General features: G+C 37.8%; 1 protein-coding gene across 3 annotated transcripts in view; it reads left to right on the top strand.

Moving 5' to 3' along the window:
* LOC144073190 (trafficking kinesin-binding protein 1-like) overlaps positions 1-21,590 on the top strand; it is a 31,024-nt gene extending 9,434 nt beyond the window's left edge. The window contains exons 4-18 of one of the 3 annotated variants that reach the window (XM_077598826.1): positions 858-1,052; positions 10,031-10,107; positions 10,503-10,619; positions 10,820-10,920; positions 12,216-12,327; positions 12,583-12,661; positions 12,753-12,883; positions 12,967-13,041; positions 13,293-13,430; positions 13,537-13,613; positions 13,698-13,937; positions 14,220-14,548; positions 16,128-16,562; positions 17,729-17,831; positions 19,088-21,590. In XM_077598826.1, coding sequence (XP_077454952.1) covers positions 858-1,052; positions 10,031-10,107; positions 10,503-10,619; positions 10,820-10,920; positions 12,216-12,327; positions 12,583-12,661; positions 12,753-12,883; positions 12,967-13,041; positions 13,293-13,430; positions 13,537-13,613; positions 13,698-13,937; positions 14,220-14,548; positions 16,128-16,562; positions 17,729-17,831; positions 19,088-19,850 — 2,972 coding nt within the window. In that variant the 3' untranslated portion in view covers positions 19,851-21,590. Of the gene's footprint in view, positions 1-857; positions 1,053-2,865; positions 3,607-10,030; positions 10,108-10,502; positions 10,620-10,819; positions 10,921-12,215; positions 12,328-12,582; positions 12,662-12,752; positions 12,884-12,966; positions 13,042-13,292; positions 13,431-13,536; positions 13,614-13,697; positions 13,938-14,219; positions 14,549-16,127; positions 16,563-17,728; positions 17,832-17,939; positions 19,066-19,087 lie in introns of those variants that run through there. The other 2 variants (XM_077598828.1, XM_077598827.1) reach the window with 2 other exon arrangements.
* Positions 21,591-24,611: the final 3,021 nt, after the last annotated feature.

Raw genomic sequence — 24,611 nt, 5'->3', positions numbered from 1 at the left:
ATAACATTTTTAGAGAAATATGACATTAATCAAAATGTTAAACTCTATTGCCAAATAATGACTGCACCGTGATAAAACTTTACTGGTTGCATTTGCTGAAGGAGAAAACTGTTGTGTAGATGTTTGTATTTTTCTTGAACAGAGTCAGGCATTCAGTCTAAATGAACAAAGACAGTAAGACAGCATTGTTAGCAAGTACAGACACAGACAGAATTGAGGACATCCTTGCAGCGGGAAAAAGACAGTCAAAATTAGTGACAACAAAAGCTCATTATCATAATAATTATTCTGCATACTGTTTACTGGCTTGTTGCAGTGTTTTTTAATCCTCACCCACCCACTAAATAAATCCCATATTGTTCATTTCAGGCATGATGTACTGATTTGTCAACATATGCACAATATTGTAACTCAAAAGTACGTTTTTTTCTTTTTCCACTGCAACAGACAAATGTGTAATTTTGAATCAAAGGAGCAGTAGCCTAAAATAAATCCAGACTTTGTAGAGGACAAGAAGTTGTTTTCATGTACAAAAATAGATCTTTTGGATCCTATCTATAGCTTAGGATTTTTATGTCTTGAGTGACTTTGAGGTGAGTGAATGATTTGTTAAAATGTTATGAATATGAATAAAGTTGTACATTTGCTCTTGGTCTTTTTTGGAAAACCTTTAATTTAACTTTAAATAGTGTGTTCCCCCAATTCAGCGCTAGATGGCGTACTATTTCTCTTAAACCATTAGAAAAATAGTTAGTGTTTGCGCTTCAGGATAATCCATGATGTGGGACTAATTTGTGACATGGAACAGCATTTCATAATGCTATGGCCAAACAAATAATTTGTCTTTGTACTTTCAGATGTGTGTAACAATACTGATTTGCCGGAACTTGAGATTATTAGCCTTCTGGAAGAACAGCTGCCAGTCTATAAACTAAGGGCTGACACCATCTTCGGCTACGAGCAAGATGACTGGCTGCACACACCTCTGGTGGACCCAAGCTCCTCCTTCGATCTGACTACGGAACAGATAGATGAGACCCTCAAGTACTTCTGTGAGTCCATCTCTTTTCTAGTTCATCATGTAAAAAATATTTTCAATGCCCTTTGATTAGGGTCATCAATAAACAATCTTCTAATACAGGAACTTTATTGACAGTGATTGTAAAAGTATAGCTTTCCATTAAGGCTCACAGCTGAAAGTTGAATTTCATAAACCAGGAAGTTGTTGTTGATATTGAACTTTACTACTAGTTGCTTTAAAGTTAATCAGCTGCTCGACCACAGTTTCCACAACAATCGGTTTTGCTCACTCTCTCTCCCTTAGCCTGTCTCTATCTTTCTCTGGATTGTATTTTCACTTGTTTGTGTCTCTTCACCGTCTCTTTCTCTTATTTGAATTTTTGTCCTTTTAATTTTTACTCGGCATGTTTGTTTTCATCTGATCACTGTCTGACTTATTGCTTATGTGCCATGTAAAAAGCTGAATAATTCCTTTGTGATAAGCACAAGGAATTTGTGGCTTGTCCATCGATTTAGTTCCTCTAATCTTATATATATATATATAGGTTTTTTACACTAAATGTGACAAAAAATATTATATCAACAAAGTACAGGAAGAACTGAAGAAATGTAAAGCTGCAATATTGCAGCATTCCCGATAAAGTGCTAAGTATGGGAAGCTCTACTACAACAATGCTATAATGACGTATAAAGTAATTCAGCACAACAGAAATAAATGACAAAAACGTATCAGTAATAGACACAGGCATTATTGAATCTATGGCTATATGTAAGAATTAGAGCAAAGTTTCACAGTTAAGTGTTTATAATGCTAATGACAAGGGAAAAGCATATGTGTTTTGGCATGGTGGTACACAACCTTTTCCTGCTTTTGCAATCTTGCGGAGTTTCAATTTTTCATCGATATTTGAACGACTATATATTATAAATAGATCACAAATTCATCCACAGGTTAGCAATTACATGAAGTGTAAATATGCTTTTATTATTTATTGTAATTCATTTTAGAAGGTCACATCTACTTGAACAGTGAAATTGTGGTACTATAATTAGATCAGCAATCATATAAATAGCATCCACTCTGAACGGTAAGTTATTCTTTCTGAACCATGCAAGCGTATGTTTCTTGTTTTTGGTCTGAGACATTGTAATGTGGCAGCTGACATTTTTTGTTTTGTTATTTGCTGTATTTTTGACAACTGTCTGTGTAGTGATGGCATTTTTTGTCCCTGTTGGAGTCATGTTGCTCCTTAATGCCTCAAACAAATGGTCAGGTATCAACACAGTAGTGTCAGTTTGCCTGAGGAATAAGCACCAATGGTTAGTATCTGTTTCATCTCAACCCCTTGGACTGTTTATTTGTTTGACCGCTTTTCCAGTGTTAGTTGAACTGACTTGATTGAATAGGCTTTTTTCTTTCATTATTTGATACATTGTCTTTTGACAATATATATGCATAATATAAGCTCTTCTATTTGTCTACCTGGATAAAATATTACTCATTAACATGTATGTTTTTTTAAAATATGAAATCATATTCAACTTCCATTTACATTTTGTTACATAATAATCAACGATTCAGGCCATTCACTACGTAGTGTCCACGTCATCTATTTGTACTCCACACTGCTTCTACATGCTGCTCAGCCATGGGCTTTGGAGTCTGAGCCTGCTGCTATAGCAACCACTCACAAGGACAAGTTAGGGGAGGGGGAGTGGGCGGTAGAGGTTGGCAAAAAGATGGCAACGCTTCATCTCATTGGTTGTTAGAATTGGCTCACCCCGCCCACTTGACGGTGTCATCGTTTCTGCTGCAAACCCCGTGACTGCTGCTGTTTGCAGTGTCACACTCTGCATCATTGGATTTATTGAGCCACGGTAAAAGATGCAGTGGTCCACGTGTCAATCTAGTGCTGGGATTGAACATAGAATGCTGTAAAACTAAAAAGGTGATCATACTATGATAAGTAAGGCAAGATGCTAATAGTCGGCAGACTGGAAGATAATGCTAAAGGAAACCAGTGATGCAGGTGGACAAGAGAAGATACTGACACATGTCCAGTGACTGTTGAAAATGGAATAACAACCAAAATGATGACATCCATGGATAAAGAGGCAGAGACCAATTAAAGGATCCTAACAGATATTTCTAAAACAATGGCATATTAATGCAAGACCTCCAAACAACTGGTGACATTTACAGATCAGGGAATTGTTTGGTACCATGGCACCAGAAACGATAGGAAGCACTGCAAGCTGCTAATGAGTGTGGGACCAAAAGGACTCGCGGGTGAATTGGGGCGCTTCTTTTGTGGGACAAACATCGTGCCAGATAGTTACTGCAAACTATTCTGGGAGAGGAGAACTTGACCCTTTTTTATTGACAGACAAATACCATCAGAGGATATAGGATCCCAGTTAGAACTGGTCATCTCGGAGCATGCCGGGGTGTTGGAGAGACAAGAGATATTGGAGATGTTACAATAGAACTGTGTCTCTGAGTATTGAGGATGAAGAGGAGAGGACAGAGGGTTGTGAAGTCAGACTACTATGAACTGGACTGGTACTATGAGGAATGTACTGATGGTAAGACAGTCTGTCTTTCTGTATGTGATATCCTAAACTGCCTCCAATGAGAGAGATGGCACATTTTCAAATATTGTGTTTCAGATTATGTAATACACGAGTAAAGGAGAGAATAGTTGCCAGATGGCTATTTTGTATTTGTAGCTATCATTAGGACTGAGAGGATTAATTCAGAAGGGGTGCCCTCGATCTAAACCCATTTCCTTGTGGTATAATGCTCTTTGATTATCGCGTCATCTGGCTGTATGAGCCGCTGTGCAAGATTGATGTTAAAGTACTTTTCTTACAAGGGAAAAATGTATCTATGTAAACTATCATTAGTAAATGGAATGTTAACTGGTATCGCAGCAGTGTAAAGATTGAATGTGTTGGCTTTTTGACTAGAGGCTGAGTCACTGTGCTAATGACAATCTTTGTTCATACTGGACTTCTTAACATCATATTTTTCCCATTTTATTTCTTTATTTACATAAAGAAATAAGATGAAAGATGTGCCTATGTAAAAATAGGCAGAATAAAGTGGTTGAGTGGTGGACTAAATTGGTATATATTTTACAGTTTTATAATTATTTTACATATTGATGCATGTAACATCCACCTGCTTGATTGTACCTGGTCATGCAACCAAACTAAAAGTGTCTCTGCATGCTGTTGCATTCTTGTATGCTATTTGTTATTAGGCAGATTGTCTAAGGCATGTCATTAATTTATTTGAATACAATCAGCTTTTTTGCCATTTGTCAACAGGATTTTATTTTTATATTTTCAAAAGGTTCCAAGTATTCAGCTTATAGTATTTATACTTTTCCTGGAGCTGAGGCTGAATTAAAGAGAATCAAAAGGTTGCGCATGTTTGTCAGTTTCAGATGTTACATAACTACTAGAAGGAGCTTTCCTCCCTAAATGTGAGCTGCTTAATATTATTCAGTTGAAGCCACCAATCTTTGTGACGCAATATTGATCTCGTTATTTTTATGCAATGTTACTGAAAAAGACAGTTTTATGTCTTTATTTGGATAACCATTGAACTGGTGTGTTTCTTTTTGCAAAGTGCAGACTCATGGCTAGAAATCAGACAGTTAGACATTCGCCGGAGGTATAAAAGAGAGGGATGTTTATGTAGGTGGGCTTTCATTTAGCGTTTGATTGTTATACTACGCCCAGATACACTACAGCAAAGCGCCAACAGTTGGATGGCACATTTCTCAAGTCAAATGAAGGGTATTGAAAGTATTGAACAAAATTGTAAGATTTTGTTTTGATTGACAAGGGATGAATCTGGGCAAAATGATTCAGAGTTTAGGTTTCTTTACCAGTTTGAATATATAAACTAAAAACATTTTTCCATATGTCTTCATAGTCACAGTTTATGTTAGGATTCCTTTCAAACATTTCTTACTAAGATGCTGGTACAAATTTGAAAATTTACCGTCTCGATTAGTCTTTGTATCATAAAGTCATTCTCTTTCCTAAAAGTTTGACCTGTGATAAATCAGCACAATACTAGCGTAAATGAACCACTTGTATTTGTACATGTGGGCAACATTGTTTTCAGACCGCTATTGATGAAAACAAAGCATAGCAAAACAGAATAGTCACTGCAAATGACCTGAAACTTATAAAATAGAAAATTAAAGCTTTACCAATTAAATCAATATTTGCCCCCAAAAAAGAAGCATAGACATAAATTATCCTATCCCAGAATATATTGAAAATATTTATACGTTAAACTAAGGAGTGCCCTGGCTGTATTCACACCTGCACTGTTTAGTGTGGAATAAACCCTAAAAGTTTTGATGTGCACCTTTCAGGCTGGCATGAATAAAAAACAGCTAACTCTGGTGCGGAGCAAATGGCCGATTCAAGAACTAATTGGAGGGGCATGAAAGTTTGCCCCCTCACCGTGGTGTTAACCAGTTCTGAAACCGGACACCTTTTTGCATGTAACAGTTTTCTATAGCCCCGGGCTTTATGGGAAATGTAGTTTGGCTAGCATCATAACTCCGTGATCTTTTACGCCCATACTATCTGGCCAATGAGTGAACGATGTTTGCACATGCGTGGGTTTGTTGTCAAGATCTGGGAGATTTGTGACAATTGCAATTAGAAAAGGAAGTGCATCAAACCAAAAATGATGCATTGTATTTTGGTCCAGCCCAAATAAAAGTGAATGATGGATTTTCCTGGTGTGAATACACCCTTAGTTTGACAAGTTGTCCTTAAACTTATAACAAAGGCATCTACGTAACTATATACTCGGGTTGCTATTTGTTCAGGGCGTTTACAGCAGTGAATATGGACTGCAGAATGTGAAGAAGAGAGTTGTGTACTGAGATTAGAAAGAGCATGACAGAGATAAACATGTTAAAGGTGAACATTGTAAATTCAGTTTCAAACTCCTTAATGTTTATTTAATTAGAGTTACACTTAGTCAGATGTTTAAAGTCCATGTGGCAGTGGCCAACCCTACCTAGATATACCCAGCTGCCAGAGGAAAACATGACAAAATGAAGAGAAACATAGTAAGAAGAGCCTTAAATAACCCTGAAAAAAATTCAGAGACCAATTCCAAGGTCAATGTACTGTACATCCTCACATATTGCGCCGTCTGTGTTGTTCTATGAATAGCGACAGGCTTCTGGGAGCGTAACAGATGTGACAAAACTCAAGCTTTTCGACAAGACGGCATGTGAATCATGGTATCTTAAATCTGTGCAGTGTACAATGTAATCTTTTGAGCTGCACAGTTTTCTCCAGAATTCCTTCATCCTATCAGAAAGCTCAGGTGCAGGTCATGGTTCTTCCGCCAAGACAAAAACATTCATACTTAGTGAAGAACAAAACACTGAACTATATCAATGTGGCCTTTTAGGAATTTTAGTTGTGATCCTGAAAGACTGAGCCAAAAATGATGTTAGGCGGACAAAAGTATTTTGCATTGTAACTGAAATATTTCGATTACAGTGTCAATAGTTGCAACAAACTGTTAGAATGAGCACAGCTAGGAATGGTAACACTTTAAATAGTCAGACACATTGATTGAAAAGGCCTGTGATGATAATCAGATGACCCGCCTTTGTTTAACTATGGTTGGAATTACATGGAATCATTTTAGAGATAGCATGATTTTCTGGGCCTGTTTCATTGTTTTTTTTTTTTTTTTAAAGACTGTTGAACTAAAATCCAAATGTTTAAATGTAGCATCTTAATTAACCAAATGTATTTGGGGTCTTTTCAACCATGAGAAAAAAAATGAGTTTAAAAAGACCAGAACAACAAATGGTAAGCGGAATAAGTGTGCAAAATCTGCAGCACTATTTTTTTTCTTCTTCTGCACCATTACATCGACAATTTACCACCATTGAGTTAAGTTACTCAAGCATATGGGAGCTCACTCGGCTGGTGTCAGTTTCTATAGCAATTTCAGTCATTAACAGGGACTAATGAGTGTAGAGCTGGGCTCCCTGGATGCGACCCAAATTCATTTATTGGGCACAGTATGTGCTTTGACATCTAGCAAAACCTCAACCACCAAAGACTGTGTGGCCCCACCTCCAAAACAGGTGGCTCTTGTTGTTTGCTGCTATTGTCACCAGAGACAGAACTGGACTGTACCAACTGTATTGAAATACACCCTGGGAAAATTTTCATGTTAATATCTCTTCTTTTTGAAGGTATGAGGATTGTTGGAAATTCTTTTAACATGTAAGGATGAAAAAAAAACCCAGCTCTGTGCCCATTTATTCTTATCTGATAATAAGGCATGGAACATTAACTAACCAATAAGAGATGAGGGGAGGAGTTGAGGTTTCTGATTATCACTAACACAATCGCACACTCTTCCATACACACTAGGGCACAAATGACAAAGGACACAGGATTAATAGATCTCTTAGCTTACTTCATTTTTTTTCCCTTAATGGACAAACTTTTACAGCAATGCTGCACTGCAAATTGTATGGACCACACTTCTGGAACTGAAAAAACAACAACTTAAAATGCCTTTTGAAAAAGTAACACTGCCTGGAGTTGCTTTGGACTTTAGAACATCTACAACACAGGTAGATGCCATGGAATTGCACATGCAGTTGTTGACGTTCAGAAGTTAGCCTCTGCACTTGGAAGATGGCACTTCTCCCGTTCACTGGTTCTGATGATGGGCCAGAGTGTTGGGAAAAGGATCCTGCAGAATTTGTTTATGTGCCTGAACAAGAAAGTGCGGCACACGAGGAAATGGATTATGTTCTTGCAAGTGAGGGAGAGGGAGAAGAGGTGGTTAAAATGGATGAGGAGCAACGAGTTCTTTCAGAAGGTAGTCAGCAAAGTGTGCATGTAGAGTAACTCCCAGTTATTTATTGTTCTTGCCAACTTTAAAATCAATAAATGCATCTTGATTAGGCTGACCTGTGTTAATCTTAGTTTAGAAGGGGTGCTGATTTCATTGTTTCTGTATTTCTGCAATCATCCCACTTTATTAAGCATACAAGGAATAGTTCACTGAGGGAATCTAACTTGAACACGGCAGTGTCATTAATGACCATTTTAATGATACTCTTTTTGTTCAGTGTGGAACCTCACAATGAATGATAATATTCAAATAGATTGTGGTTTATGAACAGCACCTGTATTTTGTACATATGTTATGGGTTCAATTGACATGGAAAATTAGCCATTTAGTTTGATTTTATGACTGGCTTTTCTTATCCTTATGGGAAATTTCCAAACCATTGTGCATTGTTTTGGTCTTTCTTTCCCTTGATCCTACCCTCAACAAATCTGGTCTGTTTCAAATTACAGGATTATTCGACAGTCTCCTCTCTAAACTTTAAATTTCATTAAGCCTATTTCTGGAAAGCAGTCACCCGAGCTAAAGACTTTAATTTAGGCTTTAAATACACAGTCACACAAAAAAAAGTTTTAGTTATCGTAATTCAACTACTGTAATGACAATCTCATTACTACTGCATGCTGTATTTGACATTGGAGAAATAGTCAATTTAGGTTACCTAGACAATATATATTGTGTGTGAAACACAAAAGAAAACAGCCATCCCCATTCATATTAAATTACAGCCACTTATTCAAATGCGGGCCCAGGTGGTGTCATTTACTATACGCACTGTTAACAACATCTCTCAAATAGGTTAAACCATTGATTAGAACTAAAATGTGAAAAGAAATAATGTATTATTATTATTATTATTGTATTTTGAATGGCCTCATAAATTTCATTTTTCATTTTTATCGCACACCTTTGCTTATTTTCCTTAAACATGTGTTCATACTCTTTTGAGACATTACTTGCAGTTATGTTATTGTAACAATTAAGCATTTTCAACTTAAGAAAAACTGACAAACAAAACACTATACATCATATGTTGCATGCCTGCTCAACACCTGGCAAGTAAAGTGAAAGAAAGGAAGTTTTTTTTCCTCTTACAATCCAGAGATTTATTTTTCATCTTTTCATTTGTTCTCAATTTGCATTTGTTTGCTACGGTCCTCGGCTCCTAGCCCACCTCTGGCACAAAATGAAAATATTTTATTTGCATCAGCCACCTCTGTTTTAAATTTTGTTAGATTGCCTACCGAGCATGTAGGCTACAGTGGGCATTAGCTTTTTAAAGTAAATTTATCTTAACTGTACGCCTTTTGTACTATTATGATATTACACATCCAAAAAGCAGGTCATGCCTCACCTTAAATACATTGATGAGACTACACAGAGACCATACAAACAAGAATAGCTGATTAGGTCTAGTAATGGTTTGCCGGTTTGAGGCACTGTCAGAATTTAACTTTTAATAGAACACTGTCACTGCGGCCCGGCGGACGAGTCATTAGCACGTCGGCATCACGGTTCTGGGGTCGAGGTTCCAATCCCAGGTCGATCCTCACTGTGTGGAGTTTAAATGTTCTTCCTGGGCTTGAGTGGGTTTTATCCGGGTACTCCGGTTTCCTCCCACATTTCCAAAACATGCATAGTAGACTGGTTGAACACTCTAAATTGCCCCTAGGTACGAGTGTGAGCGTGAATGCTTGTCTGTCTCCTTGTGCCCTGCAATTGGCTGGCCACCGATTCAGGGTGTCCCCCGTCTGTGCTGGCTGGGATAGCCGCCAGCACCCTTTGCGACCCTTGTGAAGACAAGTGGTTCAGAAAATGAATGAATGGAACACTGTCATCTTAATCAGTCAGCATTTGTACCAGATATCTTTATTTTTTGTTACAGTTTGGTTAAAACAGTCTCCTATCATCGGGATTCTAAATTGCACTTTTTTCATAGCCTGCGATTTATGACTGCCCACCTCAAAACAAAGCTACTTATATATATTTTCTTTTTGTAATTAGTTATTTGCAGTGGTGTTTGAATGTTAGGAATGATTTACATTTAAAGTGCAAGTAAACCTTCCCTTGTTTATGCAGTACTGTGTGCTGATAGAGTTGGACAGATGACAAAGACCTACAGTGACATTGACGCCGTCACTCGACTGCTGGAAGAGGTGAGATATGTTCAGTCACTTCAAATTGATCCACATTAACTCTTTGACAAACCGTTTCAAAGGTATTACAACTCAGTTGACATGACGCATAAAAAAATCCTTTATTGAACAGTGGTACAGGAATCAATTAAAACATGATTTTCTGTGACAGGTTTATTTCTAATCGATTATATTGTTATTTATCACACAGTAGTATAATTCGATTTGCAGTCATGTTAATGATTGATCAAGGGAGTCTTACATAAGTAATATAATTTGGGAGTGGTATTATTATATTGTATCATCAGCTGTTGTTGTTCTTTTTTTAACTAAATACATCTGTAGGTGTGCAAATGCTATTTCTGTGTTGGCTGTAACTCATAACTCTCTGTCGTTTAATGTTGGATCCTGTGCAGAAAGAACGTGACTTGGAATTAGCAGCCCGCATCGGTCAGTCACTTCTGAAGAAAAACAAGACCCTCAGTGAGAGAAACGAACTACTGGAGGAGCAAGTTGAGCACATACGAGAGGAGGTGGGAGAGTCATCGTAAGACTTGTGAAGCCGCTTTATCATTATCAACATGCTTGTCATTCTTAAAGTTCCTACTCAATTCCATACACTGCCCTCAAATTACGAAGGCTATTTTATACAATTCTCTAGTCCAAGGATGTTGTTTTGCACAGGAATGGAATAGTTGGATACAATTTACAAGCTATTTTTTTGCACAACTAGGTATCCCAGTTGCGCCATGACGTGTCCGTGAAAGATGAGCTGTTGCAGTTCTATACCACCGCTGCTGAGGAAAGCGAGGGGGAGTCAACCACTCCCACACTGTGAGGCTCTTTTTATTTTTTTGAACTCCCTTCAGTGTGATGCAGTTCAATCCCACCATCTGCAAAATCAAAACCTATTTCATCCCACGTCACTGTTATTTAAAATCTTTACTTACGACTAAATTCAATGAATGTTTTTTTTGTATGGAAAAATCTATGATGAAGCTTCTTCCAAAAGTGAACAATTAATAACAATTACACTGCAGTACTGTGCAATATATTGAAACATGTATCTTCAGTGTACAAAAAATATTTTATAGGTGGAATTATTTGTATTCTCAGACTGTCTCTTATCTCATTTCATGATGCGTGTCAACCTAACTCAATGGCTTACAGCACATGTGTCAAAGTGGCGGCCCGGGGGCCAAATCTGGCCCGCCGCGTCATTTTGTGTGGCCCGGAAAAGTAAATCATGAGTGCCGACTTTCTGTTTTAGGATCAAATTAAAATGAAGAGTATATATGTATATTAGATTTCCTGATTTTCCCCCTTTTAAATCAATAATTGTAATTTTTTAATCAAGTTTTTCTGTTTTCTAGTTCAAAAATTATTTTGTAAAATTTAAAAATATATAAAAAAAGCTAAAATAAACATTGATTTAGATCTATAAAAAACGGAATATTCAGGGCTTTTAATCCAGTTCTTTTAATCCATTTATTAAAAAAAATCTAAATGTTATATCTAAAATGGTCCGGCCCACATGAAATCGAGTTGACGTCTGGCTTACAGCAAGGGTGTCAAACTCGGGTTGGTTCGCGGGCTGCATTAACGTCAACTCCATTTCATGTGGGCCGGACCATTTTAGATCTAATATCTAGATTTTTTTTTATTTTTTAAAATTCGATTAAAAGAACTGGATCAAAAGCCCTAAATAGTCCATTTTTGTGGATCCAAAGGAATGTTTATTTGAGCTTTTTTTCTTAGTATTGGAAAATGTCTTTTAATTATGTTTTATAAATGGAAACAAAATATTTTTTTAAAGTGGAAAACGGAAAATATTTGTATATTTATTTTTAGATTTTACAAAATGTTTTTTGAACTAAAAACACAAAAGAAAAAAAATGGATTGAAAAAATTTGCAATAATTGATTTTAAAAAGGGGAAAATCAGAAAATGTAATGTACATCTATCATCATTTGAATTTGATCCTAAAATAGAAACTCATGATTTTCTTAATCGGGCCGCACAAAATGAGGCGGTGGGCCAGACTTGGCCCCCGGGCCGGCACTTTGACAGAGTATTGTATATACAGGCTACTACAACGTTACTAATTTATGTGCATACCTGTATTTCAGTATTGTACGACCCAGTGAGAGCAATGTGTCAACGCCAACTTGTTTCCCATTGGACTCCTTGCAGAAGAAACTGAAAGATCTAGAAGAGGAAAATCAATGTCTTCGCTCTGAGGTTCATACACATAAATTGAAATAGTATTGTTTTGCCTGCCACAATTTGTGTTCAGTCAAAATAACTGTTACACTAGGTTATGTATTTCAAAATGGAACAAATCGTTGAATACGTTTTGTGTTTTGTTAGTTTCCACTAAACCCATTCTTATGCGTCAAGTCTGCCCAATTTTCATTTTACAAGTTATATGTATATCATACTTTCAGCTGACCTCTGGTGTTAGTACAATTTATTTATCAATCTTTTCTGCTAAAGGCCAGTCACTTGGAGACCGAAACACTCTTCTTTGAAGAAAAAGAGCAACAGTTGGTCAATGACTGCGTCAAAGAACTCCGTGAGTATTCTCGCCCCTTCAGCCTTTCTCACGTTCACTGTTTTGTGAAAGTGGTGCCTGCTTATCGCTTTGCTACTTCCACTGTTGTCAGGCGTTGCCAACCTGCAAATTTCTTCTCTGGCTGAAGACCTGGCGAAGAAATCTGACGATGCTTCCAGACAGCAAGAGGAGATCACTCATCTTCTGTCCCAGATAGTAGACCTCCAGAAAAAGGCCAAAATGGTGTGCATTCCCACATTGTATTCTGCTAACGTGATATTTGTACTTATAGTTCATCCAACTTGATTGTTATTATTTTTTTGCAGTATGCTGTAGAGAACGAGGAACTCACACAGCATTTAGGGGCTGCCAAAGATGCTCAGCGACAACTCACTGCTGAGGTATGCTTTAATTTTTACGGCACACCTTGCTGCTCTCCAGTAAAAGTGTATATATGCTTTCATATATCCATATATATACATATTGTTTTTTCCTTTACATAAACCTCTCACTTCATTGAAATATCCTATAAAGTAGGACTTGATAGCAAAGCAGTAATTGTAAACACATTAGATCTGATTTTTTTTCTTAAATATGCTTCGACTTTCATAGCTTAACTTCTCCCTTGATTTTTCTTTTGCTTGTTCACTAGTTACGTGAGTTGCAGGACAAGTATGCAGAGTGCATGGAGATGTTACATGAGGCTCAAGAGGAGCTGAAAAATCTGAGGAATAAAACAGTTCCATCTAACACACAGAGACGTTTCCATTCTCTGGGATTGTTTCCAATGGTGAGCAGAAAATGCTGCTCATTAGACGTCGGTGGTATCTGTTAATTTAAGCTATTATGATGATATTATTTATGAACCTCCTAACAAAAATCTGCTTTTTTTCTAGGACTCTCTAGCTGCAGAAATAGAAGGTACTATGAGGAAAGAACTTCAAATGGATGATCCAGATGTCGAGGAGCAAAGGTTAAAATTAAAAACTTTGGTTTACCTCAATCGCTAGCCATAATTTGTTGTTTCAACCATTTTTCCATGTGATTTGCACATTAGACTGCAGCCAAAACGTGTGTTCCAGACTGTAAAAAACCTCAACCTTATGCGTCAGCAACGTCTGTCGCTTTCCCCCTCCCCCCTCAACATCCCGGGCTCTAATCAGTCATCATGCATCACTTCGGGCCGCTCCAGCCGGGTGGGCACACCTCGCTCCAACTCTATGTATGGCAGTGAAACGGGAAGCGGAATGATGTTGGACAACCGGAGTAGCGGTATCCTAGAGACACCAGATGATGGGTACTAATTAAATAATTCAATTGGGAAAAAGTATTAAGTTCTCTTGCATTTTTCATCTATCTAATGTATCCCTTAATTCTATTTGGTGAAGATTTAGTTTTAAGAAATAAAACACACCCTGTGTGCTAACCACCATGCTGTGAAACTAAAATCTTGTACTAATTGAAACTATAATCAGTCTGGTGAGTGATAAAAGAGAATCGAGCATAGCACCAATTATTAGGGGGAAAACGTACATGTAAAAAAAAAAATTGATTGTAACATCCTTGTCTGTTGGTCCAGATCTGAGGACTCAAATAAGCGTCCCCCTGGAACTCCAGGTACCCCTGGTAGCCGTGACCTGGAGGCAGCCCTGCGGCGTCTGTCTCTACGCCGCGACAACTACCTCTCGGAAAAACGTTTCTTTGAAGACGAAAGGGAGAGGAAATTGGCGTACCTTGCCAAAGAGGAGGAAAAGGGAGGCGGGGAATGTAGCGGAGACCCAGGCACACCAACAGAGAGTCTTTTCTCACTATGTTCCGATCCATCGCTGAGAAGCGCGTGGTCGGGATACTCATTCACCGCCAGATCCTACCTACCAGAGAAGCTGCAGATTGTAAAGCCGCTGGAAGGTGATTATTTTTCTCAAAGCCACAATACCTTTAATCTCTCGCATGATGACAAAGGCAATCCGATTCTATTATGCAATAAAAATGTTCAAAAATCCCCACAGGATTCCCTTCAACCAAATAATAATCTGACTAAGTCACCAAGTCAGAAGCAAATTCTGAATCAGTTCAACGGTCAATACGTAATTTTACATACCTGTCGTCGTTCCCAATTTTTTCCGAATGCCCCAACGCTGCGTGTGGTGGAGTTCAGCCTCCAGCCGGATTCACGCGCTCAACCTCGACCTTCTGTTACTGCTGGCACAGGTCTTCTAGAGGTGTTAAGCGCACAGCAAGGCAGTTTGAATCAGCATCATTCATTTTACTTCAGGCACACACAACCGCATTGTTGGTTTGAAGTATAAGTGCGCAATCACAGAATGTTACAATTCATCTAATTCAGAGAATATTTTCAGAACACTACATTTTGCAGTGAGTATTCACTTTTTAAACAACAAATCATAGACAATGTACGATAAATATATGTAAATATATTGTAGAAAATGCACAAGACTACCATAATTTTCAGACTAAATTTTACCTCTTTCTGAATATCCCATAATACAACATGTAGATTGTTCAGTGCAGCATATTTTGATGAATATGAAAAGGTACAGTTTTCCTGACTCCAAAAATTGCTTTATAATGCATTCACTTAATTATATGGGTGGATGGGAAAAAAAATCAGTTTTTCAAAATGCTGGTTTGTGTGCCTACTCAAAACCATTTTATGTTCCATGGCGCCATCCAGTGTTGGATTCCGTTTATTTATCAAAACAAAAGTAGTTAAGGTTTGTTTATATACCTGTTATAATGGATGGCATGAAAAGAACTGACATCATTTGCACGCTTTTGCATTCTTTTTACCCTTTACGCCAGGTTTCCTCTTTTCCTTTCTTCATTTCAATTTTCTCTTTGCCTTCCCTTTGTGTTTCTGCCATTCTGTCTTTGTGAAAGACTGAAATAAAATTCTCTTAAGCTTGTTCACCTTATTTTTTTTTCTTTCTTTTTGTATGTCACAAAAGGAAATCATGTTTTTATGTACTGAAATACTTAAATGTTGTTTTTACACCGTGTAAAATGGGTCCAGGGTATACATGGCTTCCTATGACTTATGTATGCCTAGATGTATATTTAAAACTACTTTCACACATGTAAATATAGAATAACATTTAGTACAGCTGTACAATCTGGCTACCTGTAGTAAATATATATTCAACATCCACTTATTATTATTACTATAAATGTAACAACATATAGGAAGTAGCCTGTATTGATGAAAAAAAAGATTGTTGGTGATTGTTACTCAATAGTCTTAACACTCAAAAAAGTTTTTGGTCGAGTCCTTGTTTCACCCATCCACTTTCTATAGGAATTTTGCTCATATTAACAGCATTAGAATGAACATAAGATTTCACATGAATTACTGCTTAGCAGAATAAGACTTCATCAGGTCCCCCAAAACATTTCTGAACAATAGCATGTCTTGGTAAAGTTTTGCTAAATGACTAATGCCACTTTACTTATCTTTTCTCCCACCCAGGTTCTGCAACCCTCTTTGCATGGCAGCAGTTAGCTCAACCCCACATGGGTGCTCTGCTGGATGACCGGCCCGGCGTGGTCACAAAGGGTTTCCGCACTTTAGCACACGAGCAGGACGAGGCAGGCAACTGGCAACTGGACCAGCCAGAGGAAGATGAAGTTTCATGTGACTCATTTGCAGGTTCTTCAGGAGAGAACCTTTCTGACACTTTGTACTCCAATCCCTCACTTTGGAGCTCCTGTAGCCAAAATAGCAACACAGATGCCAGTCCCCACTCAGGAACACTGCATAATGAAAAAGCAGGGAGATTAGAGAACATTCAACCAAAAGATTTTAACCCTCCTGCGAGTCCACCTTCTTCCTCTACACCATCTTCCTCTGGGATGAACGGGCATGTGGATTTCAAGGAACTCGGAACACAGGACCACATGCCTGGTGAGGTCACCTATTAACTGGTGTTACAGAATTTTCCCCAATCCCCACCCTGGAGCATGGGGTTGTCAGGGTGTGTGTGGTGTAGTCTAATGGGAGGGAAGTAAAGGGTGGACACCTCAACGTCCCTGTGTGACACCCCATCTTGCACGTTACTGTCATCTGCACATATCCGTCCATCGCACCTGCAGCCCTGCTGTATGTTGCCGTCCAACGCCATCAAAAAACAGTACTTGCATTTCTTTATTTTTTATCTATATTTATTCATTTCAAAAATCTCATCCTTTTCATATTTTCCTTTCTGTGTTCTTGTCTTATTTTATTTAGACAAGTCGCCGATTCTCTCACTGGTTACAGCATTGGAAATACTTTAACAAGGCCTAACACATAACATTCTTTAATGAACACATTTGATGGGGCTTTTCATTTAAATTATATACAGCTTTTGTTTGACACCATCTTGTGTAGGTACAGTATACCAAATGATGTGACCAGTAAAGGAATGTTTCCTTTCCAGTGCTTGAAAACTTGTAAGGTAGCCTTTGTGTGTTCTAATTTAATTTTATCTTAATTTTGAACTCCCTAGCTGAAGAACTGCAAAATCCCAGCACACAGTGCAGGGTCATATGAGCTCACATATCAAGTGTTTTGCTAGAGCACCTGTTCCAGTCACATGAAAGCCTGCCACTCGTGGCTGTTTAATTTAAGAGTTGACCTTGTGACTCTTTTTTGCCAGTCACCTCTTGTCATAGAGTGCTTGTTTCTTGATCTGAACAGTATCTTTATTTTACACAAAAAACTAGTGGCAAAAAACTTAGGATGAATGATGACTTTTGATTTTATTTTAAGAAATTGCTTAATTTGTAATTTAAGAACTGTTGCAGAGTGAGCGCTAAACAATATTTGTTTTTGAAGGCTATTCTGCGAGTAAGTTGTCTTTCTTTTGTTCGACTGTTGTCATTACTTAATTACTGCCACTTTTATTTGGTTTAAACATGAGGTTAATCTTAAACATGTTAATTATGTGTTACACAAAGGCTACTTCATTTGCTTTGGGTTTCTATCGACACTGTTGGGCTTTTTTTCCTTAGATTTCTTTTCTTAAATTTCCATACTATGCTGTATTCAATAACTGCGTATTCTTGTCTTACCTGTTTTCTTTCAATTAGTTAACTTCCCTGGGAAGAGTATGTCCCACACCACTTCCACCTACACACTCACCACCTGCAGGATTCTTCACCCCTCTGATCAGCTGGGCTCCGTGTCACCAAGGTAAAACGGACACTTGAAAACTATGATATTCAGAATTGAAGTATTAGCACTGCGCTTATTCCCCAAACCATCTTATTTTTTCTCCTGTGATTTTATTGGCCTTGGCAGATCATGTGTTGAGGAAGAGGAAGTGGAGTTGTATCATATGGTTGTCATGGCTGACTTAGAGCAGACCCAATGAGTGCAGCCACTCGGTTGCATGTGGGTGAGGGAAGGCATGGGTGTGTGTGTGGGCGTGTGCTAGTTTACCTTTTGAGGCAAATCTAGATAAAAGAAAAGATAACAAATAATAATAATAAAATAAAAAAATGGTTGAAAACCCAAATCAAGTCATTTTTATATAGCTCCAGAGCATTTTTATATAGCTCCAGAGCACAACAAATGTCTCAAAGAGGTTCATAGGCCCACAGTTGACAAACAATTATGGCATCCTCTGATTTTTAGTTAGGTAGGTTCATTAATTTACAGCCTCACATCTGAATTTGCCTCAAGAGCTACTTGTCAGAGGTTCCCTAATTAACAAAGCATTGTTTTACTTTGTGCGCTTCATCATTGATATTTATCTATCTGATTAGGTTTAGTAATGGTTTGTCGGTTTGAGGCACTGTCAGACACTATGAAGTTTGCATGTTCTCCCTGGGTTTGCGTAGGTTTCCTCTGGGTACTGCAGTTTCCTCCCACATCCCAAAAACATGCTTGGTGGGTTGGTTGAACACTCTAAATTACCCTTAGGTATTAGTGTGAGCATGAATGGTTGTCTCTTTGTGCCCTGGGATTAGCTGGCCTCTGATTGAAGATGTCCCCTGCCTGGTTCCCATGGTTGGCTGAAATAGGCTTGTTTTTTTTAAACATTGATTTATTATTGCTGGGATGAAACAGAAAATAACATGCTTTTTACTCCAAAGTTTACATTTGCTATTTAGAAATCTTTCTAATCAATGACAGCAGCTCCGTAACCTCTGTCATTAACTTGAGTTGTTTAACTTGTGTTAAAAAAGAATTGGGATTTAAGCCTGAAATAGCACTACAGCATCTATGGCAACAGTGAGTTGTTGATAAAAGGTTAAAGTGTTGGTGTTAGACAGAAACTACTTGCAATGTGAGGAGTGCACTGATGACTAATCCCACTTTGTGCTCAGTTTTCCTAAATCCAATTGCTAATGTGATCTAATTACAATCTGTCTCTGCCTTCGCACTCATAATTCCTTACCCCTACACTTGTCCCTCTTCCACTATCATTCTTCACTTGTTTACAGTTCAGTGCTATCCTCTTGTCGAAGCAGTATATCATCTACTCCACATACCCCCTGCTGCACCCCACGCCGCCTCTCCCTCGTCCCATCTGAATCCTCCACCAATCTTCGAGACCCCACCAAGACGACCAGCACCTCACTAGGGCTCGGACGCCTCCTGCTGGAGCACGGGATCTCTGCGTCCCCGCCAAGCATGGGGGACCCCAGAGAGCATCCGACATCCGATGACACTACGGAGGGGGATGACGACAAATTGCCGAAGAAACGCCCCCAAAGCCTCTTTCTCCAGCCTTCGACTCCACCAAATTCCCCCCATTCTCACACCAAATTACCCGCTTGTGCAGATTTTCACTTCAGCCCCTCCGATGACCGCCCGCCGTATTTTGACACTTTCTTAGCTTCTAAGCCGGCACGCATCATCCTGAGGGAAGTGCAAAGTGAGGCAGATAGGGATAGAGGCGAGAAGACGGATGACGGCGAGCAAACAGAAACACTGAACCTTAGACTCGTGGAAAAACTGAAAAGCTTCCGCACCCTTTCTCCTCACACTGCTTCCATGGCATCTGCTACTACTCTGTTAGCCCCGTTTTGCTCCACAGGGCTGAGGAGGAACAGGAGCTTTCCTGCCTCGGTAGGAGCTAGTATGGCTATGAAAGATCCAGGAGGTTCCCATACTACTGATATCCTCATAGCCCATTCGATACAAGGCCCAGAAATCCAAACAAAAGCTCATGCACTTGGCCAAAAGCAAGATCAAGGTCAATAAGCAGATCACACTGTTACGTCACTTACCACAAACCAGAGACAAGCCTCCACCAGAAACGCCATTAGTAACGAAGAGTCGTGACGAAATCATTGCATAAACAATCAATACGTATTAACATGTAATATACTTTGCATTTCCGAGACCAGACAGCTGACTAAAGTTAAAAGCCATCACAAATGTATTTTCTTAACAGTCATCATTTAAGTCAATGACAGTAAATTAAACTTTGGTGAGTTATCTCACTATAGCCATTTCCTGTCTTTTAATGACATTGTTGTTGCCTTCCGTATATACATACATGATGTGCAATATACTATTTAAATACGAATAGTTTTGGTTTTTAATTAAAATTTTCGTTTACCCCACTTACCTGCTCAACTTGAAGAATTGCACTAGTTCTATGAGGAAAACTCTAACTGTTCACACTGGCCTGAATATATATCGTTTAGTAAGTCAGTAAGTCAAATTAAAGTGACATGTTAGGAATTTTTAAAATGGTCCTGTCTTTTAAAAGTCTCAATTTCTATATTTTTTCAGCTTCATTTTCAGTTTATCATTGTAAACATGATACACATTGTGAAAATACACAGATATTGAGATGGATTATTTTTATGAAGTTTATATTCTACACAAGCAGAACCAAAATCCAATCATGCTCTTTTTATTTCCAGGTCTGCCTCCATGGTAATCATAATTAATTTCTCACTGCTGGACAAAATTGTTTCTTCGCTCTGGGTCATTGTCTGATTTCTGTTGGAAAATATTCAGGTTCTCTCTTTTAATGTGGGTGCTTTGCTATGATTGAATGTTCTAATGTGCCTAAAACATGTAACTTACTGATAGATTTAAGATTTGTCATGCATTTTTTTTGATAAAAATGTTTTTCTGAATAATTAATATATAAATTGAAAAGAACACTCTATCCAAATCACTAGATGTTGCTCCAAATGAACTGAATGTTCCTGAAAACACAATCACAAACACATCTGCTTGTTCTTCCAAAAAGCAGCAACACCATATAAATATTGATTGTGTCACATAAAAGGTGTGATTGTTTTTTTTTTATTAGCCTGATTAATAATTGGTGAATTATTTCGCCCCAACCATCTCCTTTATATTTTAAAATCCATACCTCAGATTGTTGCGATATTAAGCCATTTCTTTCAGTACAAAATCAGTTTTGGTATCATTTTTTGGGGGAAATCCCCACCATATTTATGGCTGACAGTTATTTCAGTTTTGGGATGTGTTTATGGAAATTTTGCAATATGTCAGAAGACTCCTCCAATGCATCCACATTCCCTTAACACAACAATGTTATGATAGTAACTGAGGATAGTCCGAGTAAATTATAAAATTAACTGATTAGCTTGAACAATGTTTTGTCTCACAAAGATGAAAAAATGTATTTAATATTCCATGTACTGTCAGGGACATATGCTCATATTTGAAAATTGTATTGACTAATTTCTACATGACATGATTTGTATTTAATATGAAAATATTTCACAATGCTAGTGTTTTATATTAATGTCTGCAATATGTTATTGCCATTTACTGTAAGTTTTCCGCGTTCTTATTTTAAAGTTAAGGAACATTGTTAAATGGGTGCATTTTTTGTGCTAATCTGAATGTACAATATTTGTTCATGCAAACGTCAAGGAAAAAAATACAAGGATATGTATAAATATAAGAGTTACATACAGATATATTTGTTTTAATTAAAGAGAGTGAACTATTTTCAGGGACTGAGTGTTGTATTTTCAAATAGACATCTTAAAAATTACTCTTTTTATAAATTGGTACAGTGGGTAGTACAGTTACCTCAAAACAGACTGCATTATTTTTCAAATAGACATCTTAAAAATTGCTCTTTATTTGAGTTAACTACTACCTACTGTACCAATTTCTCTTGTTGCTTTTTAATGTATTTTATGTACATTTACTGGTTGCAAAGGTGTAAATAATTTAAATTCAATTAAATTATTAGATCAATCATTTTTCATGGAAAATTTGCGGGATATTTCCTCCTTCCATCCCTACTGGGGTTACAAATGTGTTGGATCATCGTCATTGCACATCCTGACCAGAACTTTGCACAGATGCTTTGTATTTTATGCTTCTGCAGTAATGTATTCATCCACATAGAGGCAGCCTGGCTGCCAAAGTGAACACAGCTGGTCTAAAATTAGTGTGTCATGTGTATAGTACACGATCCAAAGCAAGCCAGAGTGAAGTTTGGGAACGCCAGCAGAGCTCCTTTTATCCCTCAGTCTGGTAGGCTGTTTAAATGTTCATTCTTTTTATACATTTTTAAATATGTTACCAAGGGCCTCAGTGGACGAGTGATTAGCACGTTGGCCTCGCAGTTCTGAGATCAAGGTTTTAATCCCAGATCCGGAACTTTCCTTGTGGAGTTTGCATGTTCTACCCGGCTTTGTGTGGGTTTTGTCCGGATACTCCAGTTTTCTCCCTAATCCTAAAAGCATGCAGGGTAGGTTCTCCCCAAGTTTGCGTGGGTTTTCTCCAAGTATTTCGGTTTCCTGCCACATCCCAAAAACATGCTTGGTAGGCTGGTTGAACACTAAATCACATGTGTCAAAATGGTGGCCCGGGGGCCAAGTCCGGCCCGCCGCATCATTTTGTGTGGCCCGGGAAAGTAAATCATGAGTGGCGACTTTCTGTTTTAGGATCAAATTGAATTGAAGAGTATAGATGTATATTAAATTTCCTGATTTTCCCCCTTTTAATTCAATAATTGTAATTTTTTAATCCATTTTTTTCTGTGTTTTCGTTCAGAAACCATTTTGGAATATATATAAAAAAGCTAAAATAAACATTGTTTTAGATCTATAAAAACTGAATATTCAGGGCTTTTAATCCAGCTCTTTTAATCAATTTATTAAAAAAAATTCTAAATATTATATCTAAAATGGTCCGGCCCACATGAAATCGAGTTAACGTTAACGCGGCCCGCGAACCAATCCGAGTCTGACACCCTTGCTCTAAATTGCCCTTAGATATGAGTGTGCTCGTTAACGGTTGTCCGTCTCCTTGTGCCCCGCGATTGGCTGTCTACCGATTCAGGCTGTTTCCCCGCCTGGTGCCTGAAGTCAGCTGGCATAGGCTCCATCACACTCCATGACCAATGTGAGGGTAAGTGGTACAGCAAATGAATTAATGTTACCAAGAATTTTTTTCAATGGCAAAAATCTTATTATATAGCTGATACATAATACACGTCATGTATCTGGTGCGCTTAGAATTTAATCATTTCAATTATGTATATGCTAAAAATAGAGCAGGAAGATTTATTAACTTGACTACTAGACGAAGATGAGCTCTGATGAGACAGATGGTCCCATAGAACACTCACAAAGCTTCAAGAGATTTGGACTGATGTCAGGAAGGGAACTTTTTCGTACTGAGCCTCTTTCCACTCACTGATCAATTTTTATAGTTTCCCATCTATATTCCTATTGCCTTTGCACTTCAGGTTTACACCAGCAGTCAATATTCAATTTTCTTGAAGCCTAAGGAAAACAAAAACTTTGGAAATTTAATTAAATTGAACACATGGTAAGAATTCCCTGGATGTTTCAATCCACCAAACAGCAGCTCAGAGTACCCAATCTTTTTGGAGTCCATGGAGGCGATGCTCGAGAGTGCTGGGGACTCTCTCCCTCTCATGATTTTCAACGCTTGCATAATATAACAAATTATAACTAGCGACCAATTAGCGAGATGGCTGTAAAGTTCTGACTTCATCCATCATTCATGTTTTTAGAATGCAGGAGCCCCAAACACAGGCAAACCACATAGACTCAGTAGCCATTAACCTTCCAAAACTAAAACAGATGTGCTATCTAGTAGCCAATGTGCAGTTTTATAAATAATGTGATCTACTCACTTTACACCCTGCAAAAGCATAAAAATTTCATTGATTGGTCTTTCATTTGTAATGGACTGCAGCTTTCCATCACTGTGAATTACCACTAGTGTAATAAGCATCACATTAAATATATATATATATATATATATATATATATATATATATATATATATATATATATATATATATATATATATATATATATATATATATATATATATATATATATATATATATATACCTCTGAAAACGTACTTTGCAAATGAATACTGAACATAATAGTCTGTTTAAATTTGCTATTTTTTTTATCCATCTCTCACTTTGGAAAATGAAGTAGGAGGAGTAGGATCGTCAAGCTAAGACATAGGTGGAGGTGGGACCTGATTAGTGGGACACAGGAGAAAGGTAGTGATGGAGCAAACGTAAAACCCAGAAACACAAGGGATTTTCAAATGCAAATCTAGTTTTACGAGCGGAATCCACTCAGAAAATCAAAGATCCAGATGAGAGCATAGACAGACTATTAACCGGACTGTAACTCTGAACTTTGCCCCTACAAAAGGTTAAAATAACAAACGACCATTTGCACAGATGTATTTTACTATTATTTAGTTTCACTTTCTGTGGCAACACATGAAACACATGCTTAATATAAAACACAGGCTTAATATGATACAAAACCACTGTTAATTGGTGACATTATGGACAACAAGACAACTGCCTGCAATTTGTCTGACGTTGTTTATTGCAGCAGAAACATTCATTAGTGGCACCTCCTGAAGGGGCAACAAAATGAGATTGTGTGTCTTCTGCCGAGAATGTGTCGCGGCCGTACTCTTTCCATTTTAATTCCATTTGACATTTTTAGA

Source organism: Stigmatopora argus, chromosome 4 (genome assembly GCF_051989625.1).
Source record: "Stigmatopora argus isolate UIUO_Sarg chromosome 4, RoL_Sarg_1.0, whole genome shotgun sequence".
NCBI classification, from domain to species: domain Eukaryota; kingdom Metazoa; phylum Chordata; class Actinopteri; order Syngnathiformes; family Syngnathidae; genus Stigmatopora; species Stigmatopora argus.
Note: the sequence above shows the minus strand (reverse complement) of the source record. Positions and strands in the feature narration are given on the sequence as shown.